The sequence below is a fragment of the Lactuca saligna genome, chromosome 8 (assembly GCF_052625555.1).
Source record: "Lactuca saligna cultivar CGN05327 chromosome 8, ASM5262555v1, whole genome shotgun sequence".
Taxonomy (NCBI): Eukaryota; Viridiplantae; Streptophyta; class Magnoliopsida; order Asterales; family Asteraceae; genus Lactuca; species Lactuca saligna.
Window position 1 is genome coordinate 138561503 of NC_136424.1, and position 5792 is coordinate 138567294.

At 36.2% G+C, this 5792-nt stretch overlaps 1 protein-coding gene across 1 annotated transcript; it reads left to right on the top strand.

Annotated features, from left to right (window-relative positions):
• Positions 1-746: 746 nt before the first annotated feature.
• Positions 747-1315, top strand: LOC145010134 (uncharacterized). Its single transcript, XM_078968715.1, has 2 exons — positions 747-1123; positions 1213-1315. The coding sequence occupies exons 1-2, from the start codon at positions 747-749 to the stop codon at positions 1313-1315; spliced, it is 480 nt and encodes a 159-aa protein (XP_078824841.1).
• Positions 1316-5792: the final 4477 nt, after the last annotated feature.

Genomic DNA, 5792 nt, shown 5'->3' on the forward strand with positions numbered 1-5792 from the left:
CTCCAGCTATATTCATGGATCTCATGAATCGTTTATGCAAACCATACTTAGATAAGTTCGTTATAGTGTTCATCGACAACATTCTAATCTATTCACAAACCAAAGAGGAACACGGCCAACATCTGAAATTGATCTTGGAACTATTAAGAAAGGAAAAGTTGTACGCAAAATTCTTTAAATGCGAATTTTGGATTAGAGAGGTACATTTCCTAGGACATGTGGTGAGCAACAGAGGAATACATGTGGATGCCACAAAAATCAAAGCAGTTAAGAATTGGGATGCACCAAGAATGCCAACCGAAGTGCGACAATTCTTAGGCCTTGCTGGCTACTATAGAAGATTCATAGAGAATTTTTCCAAGATAGCAATGCCACTCACTGCATTAACACAAAAAGAATTGAAGTTCGACTGGGGAGATAAGCAAGAAGTTGCATTCCAAAAGTTGAAACAGATGTTGTGTAGCGCACCAATCCTATCCTTACCTTATGGAACCGAAGATTTTGTCGTATACTGTGATGCGTCAATTCAAGGATTGGGGTGCGTTTTAATGCAGAGAGAGAAGGTTATTGCATATGCTTCACGACAACTCAAAATCCATGAAAACAACTACACAACCCACGAACTGGAATTGGGAGCAGTAGTCTTTGCCTTGAAGATTTGGAGACATTACTTATATGGAACAAAATGTATCATTTTTACCGACCATAAGAGTCTCCAACACATATTTGATCAAAAAGAACTAAATATGAGGCAAAGAAGATGGATTGAGTTATTGAATGATTACGAATGTGAGATTCGGTATCATCCTGGAAAAGCAAATGTTGTAGCTAATGCTTTAAGTCGTAAAGAGCATAAGAAACCACGACAAGTAAAAGCGCTAACAATGACCATCCATTCAAACCTTAATACCCGTATTTGTGAAGCTCAACTAGATGCTCTGAAAGAGGAGAATGTTGGAGAAGAAGCTTTATGGGGAATGGATAAATATTTTGAGCTTAAGGACGATAGAACTCGTCATTTCATGAACAGAATCTGGGTACCCAAGTTTGGTAACAATAGGAGCCTAGTCATGGACGAAGCTCAAAGATCAAGATATTCCGTACATCCTGGCTCCGACAAGATGTATTTAGATCTAAAGAAGTTATATTGGTGGCCTAATATGAAGGCTGAGATTGCCACTTATGTGGGCAAATGCTTGACTTGCTCTAAAGTCAAGGCAGAGCATCAAAAGCCGTCGGGATTGCTGTAACAACCGGAGATCTCCGAGTGGAAATGGGAGCAAATTGCAATGGACTTTATCACAAAGCTGCCTAAGACTCCTAGTGGTTATGATGCTATTTGGGTAGTGGTTGATAGATTAACTAAGTCTACCCATTTTCTACCAATCATGGAAACTGACAAAATAGAAAAGCTGACGAGAACATATCTCAGGGAAATTGTCAAGCTTCATGGAGTGCCAACCTCTATTATCTCGGATAGGGATAGTAGGTTCACATCAAGGTTCTGGCAATCACTTCACAAATCCCTGGGAACCCGCTTGGATATGAGCACAACTTACCACCCACAGACAGATGGTCAAAGTGAACGAACCATTCAGACCCTAGAAGATATGCTACGGTCTTGTGTAATTGACTTTGGAAATTCTTGGGATACTCATCTACCGTTGATTGAGTTTTCATATAATAATAGTTATCACACCAGCCTGAAAGCAGGATCATTTGAAGCTTTATATGGACGCAAATGTCGATCGCCTATATGTTGGGCAGAGGTCGGGGATACCCAACTGGCCCGAGCACACACAAATGACACGTTGCGTACTGGGCCAGAGATAATCCATGAAACGACCGAGAAGATCATTCAAATCAAGGATCGACTTAAGGCGGCACGTGACCGTCAGAAAAGCTATGCTGATATAAGGTGTAAACCTCTAGAATTCCAAGTTGGAGATCGAGTGATGCTAAAAGTCTCGCCCTGGAAGGGTATGATTCGTTTTGGCAAAAGAGGAAAGCTTAACCCAAGATACATTGGACCCTTCGAAATTCTTGACAGAATTGGTCCTGTTGCGTATCGACTAAAGTTACCCCAGGAACTGAGCAAAGTACACGATGTATTCCATGTATCCAACCTCAAAAAGTGTCTGTCCGATGACACTACAGTAATACCTCTCGATGAGATACAACTAAACACAAAACTCGACTTCGTTGAAGAACCAGTGGAAATTATGGATCGAGAAGTGAAGCGTTTAAAACAAAGTCGTATTCCTATCGTGAAAGTTCGTTGGAACTCTCAGCGAGGACCAGAATTTACTTGGGAACGCGAAGATCAAATGAAAATTAAATACCCCCACTTGTTTGGTGATATCCCGTCTACAAGTTGAATTTCGGGGCGAAATTCGTTTAATGGAGGGAGAATGTAACAATTGGCAAAAATATAGACTTTTGTACGACGATATATATTAATAATAAATAACGAATAATATATTATCTAAAAATGTTAAGAAAATTTGTTACAAGTTTGATAATAATGTGAGGAAATTTCATGATCTAGGAAATTGTCGAATAACGATATTATTTTAGAAGTTGAACTAGAACCGGATTCTTGAAAATGACCGACTAATAATTGGTTGTTCAAAGTATTATAAGTACACGGCTTCTAGTAACGACAAATTTTATTAAAGTGACATGTAATATTATCAACAGACAAATACACGAAATTGAAATATTATATATATATATATATATATACACACACACACACACACACACACACACACATATATATATATATATGTGTGTGTGTGTGTGTGTGTGTGTCTAGAACAATTGCAAATGCCTTAGTATTTAAAAACTATGTGTATAAGTGTAATCATAAAACACATATTATATGAAAACTAGATATATAATTAAGAGCAAATTGATTACGTATGTGAGTATATATGTGGGATATGTTTAAAAATAAAAACAACCTATTATCTAGATACTTATAAAGGAATATTAAAAGGGAACCATTTCCAAATGAGAAGAGAGTGTGTAGGGAATAAAATGTCAAGTAATATGAAATGTACACAAATAAACAAATTGTAATATTCCAACTTCTTCTCTTATCCACATATTGTTTGAATTACCAAATCCTAGCTAGATATACATGCACATGCAAGGAACAACTTAAAAAGCCTAGAGTACAATTCTAACATAAGAAATGATCATGAAGGCACATGCAAGTAACTATGACCAAACTACCATTCTAAATCTCGTTACTTCACTTGCCTCTCATATTCTAAGCTCTAGTTTCCTTGGAACCAAACTACACTTCTCAATTAACTAGTGAGACAAGAAAATCTTGATCTAATCATGAAATATCAAGAAGTAATCTTTCAAAGATATCACAATTTGATTCCTCTCTTCTTCTCACCTTATTACTCTTGAGATCTCCTCCCCATATCCTCTATTTTTACCTTCTTATAACCCATACATTAAAATCAATTAGCCATTCAAGATCACTCCAAAATTTAGCCCCTCCCTCACTCATTTCCCATCAGAAAACGAGAGCAAGAGAGGAGCTCTTGCCCTCTCGGTTTGGATAGCAAAACAGGAACAAAAAAGGCTGATGTCCCTCTTCCCTTTTCTCCCTTCAAACCATCCCCATCACCACCTTTTTCCCTCAAGTTTGATCAGGTCCATAAGCCAAAATGGTGGCTTAATCACAACCCCTTTTTCCTTGTTTGTTACTTGACTGAAATCACCCAAATACACTCTTTAGTTGCTGAATTTTCGAGAACCTACACACACAAATAGTTGCTGAACTCCAGGTACCAAATAAGCTCCTAAAAACCTTCCTGTTGCTGCCATTTTTCGAGATCACAACAGTCCATTGAAAGTCATTTTCGAGTGACATAGATCCCATGACAACCTCTTCCATGATGCCTAGAAAGATGGTGTTCAACTCATGATATAACAATCCTTTGTGATAGTATTAGAACAAAGGTATACATAAAACTTTTACTTATGTTTTACATCTTAAAAATAACCCAAAAGTTGTTATGAATAACTATTTGTAATATATAACTTAATATGTCATCATCTATGTTAAGTCCTCCCAAAGAATACTTTCGTCACGAGCCTTTGAGAAACCGGGAACATCTCGACATCTTTGAACCCGATAACGACACGCAACTAAAGTGAGTTTTATACGGCCCCTCTTTTATGTTTTACAAGTTTTGGGGGAGAATACACACTAAACAAGTTATAGTTGAAAGATTTAAAGGCTTTACTAACTAAAAATACAAGTTATGTCACTAAACATACCTAAGCTCAAATTTCAGCTTTTCACAGTAAAGTTATGGTCTGTTCACGGACTATTTTGCCCTCCTTAAACTCAATCGATTTCAAAACTGTAAAATATGGAAGTATTTCATGTTAATACCTTTCTAAGGACTACTTTCACGCGTTCAGACGAGTTTTCTACAATTTATAATGATTTTTACAAAACTGTCTATCATTTCAGAACATTTTCGAACCTGTCTGTAAAAATGAGTATTTTCACTCAGGTTAGGAACCACTTAAGCTTAGGATAAAAATTATGGACAAATTAGACTCATTTTCTAAACTTTTAGAGTTTACGGATCCAGATTTCGACTTATGATGATTTTTCTATGATTTTTCTAAAAACATGGATAGAATTGCCCTTTTTGATTTATCTTGCTGTTTGGACTTTCAAATATATATACAAAGTGTTGTGATAAATAAGAAGTACACCGATTATGATATTGTTTGGTTCACACATACTTTAATAGTTACAAAAGTGTAAATTATAACAAGTACTTCTAATATGATCATGTTGAAAACCTCATAAGATATGATGATTTGGACTATATCGATTTTGGACACTCACAGCCGGGGTGCTGTATAAATTTTGTTATTCACTTACAGTCGGAGTATTGTCTAAACATATATATGGTCACTTACAGTCGACGTACTGTTTACACTCGTATAGGGACACATAGGACCGTTGTCCTGTTAGAACTTGGTAATTTTACATTTTTAAGCATTACCGCCAAAAGTCTTTAAATCCAAACAATCGGGAATTATAACAAAGTCCCAGAAATAAATATACTAAGACACACTGGGATGAGGTTGTATGTAGTATGAATATTGTTTGTATATTGTTAAAACGATTGTTAGTGTCTATCTATACAAACACTAAATATTTTGCTTCTCATAAATATGTTAAAATTTACTTTTATGGTAAGTAAGTAATATAGGTACTCGTATTAGATTTCAAGTATCGGTTCTCATACGAAGCATATCGGTAACATTGTTGGACATGTTTTGCACAATTTACTTCGTTAAACATCCCATGTCTTATAAAAATTTCATGTTATAAAACCTACGGAGTCAAAACCTGTGGAACTCACCAACAATTTTTGTTGACGTATTTTAAAAATGTGTATTCTCAGGTAACTAAGGAGCCGGAGGTAGGACATCGGTTCTAAGGAAATTATAGTTCCTTTCTTTTGGGAATAATCTTGAACTGTTTTTATCTACTGATGTGTGTTTAAACTATGAATATGTAATTTCAATTCCAACACTTTAAGGTTTGTAACATATTGATTTAATTATATTAAGTGTTCGATATATGTGGTTGACTGTGATCCAATTGTATAACGTCGCAACCCCGGCGATTTCCGCCGCGGGTCGGGGTGTGACAAATTGCTTCTCCATTTAGCATAAACACCAAGCCCGACTGAGAGCAGAAATTATCCCTATCAGTCTGAAACCTGGCATCACTATAC

What these genes read in the sequence shown, in the direction of transcription:
- LOC145010134 (XM_078968715.1), top strand. Translation starts at nt 747, where the DNA reads ATGAGGCAAAGAAGATGGATTGAGTTATTGAATGATTACGAATGTGAG. An exon ending in CATCCTGGCTCCGACAAGAT is followed by an intron (nt 1,124 to 1,212) that starts GTATTTAGATCT and finishes CTTGCTCTAAAG; the next exon opens with TCAAGGCAGAGCATCAAAAG.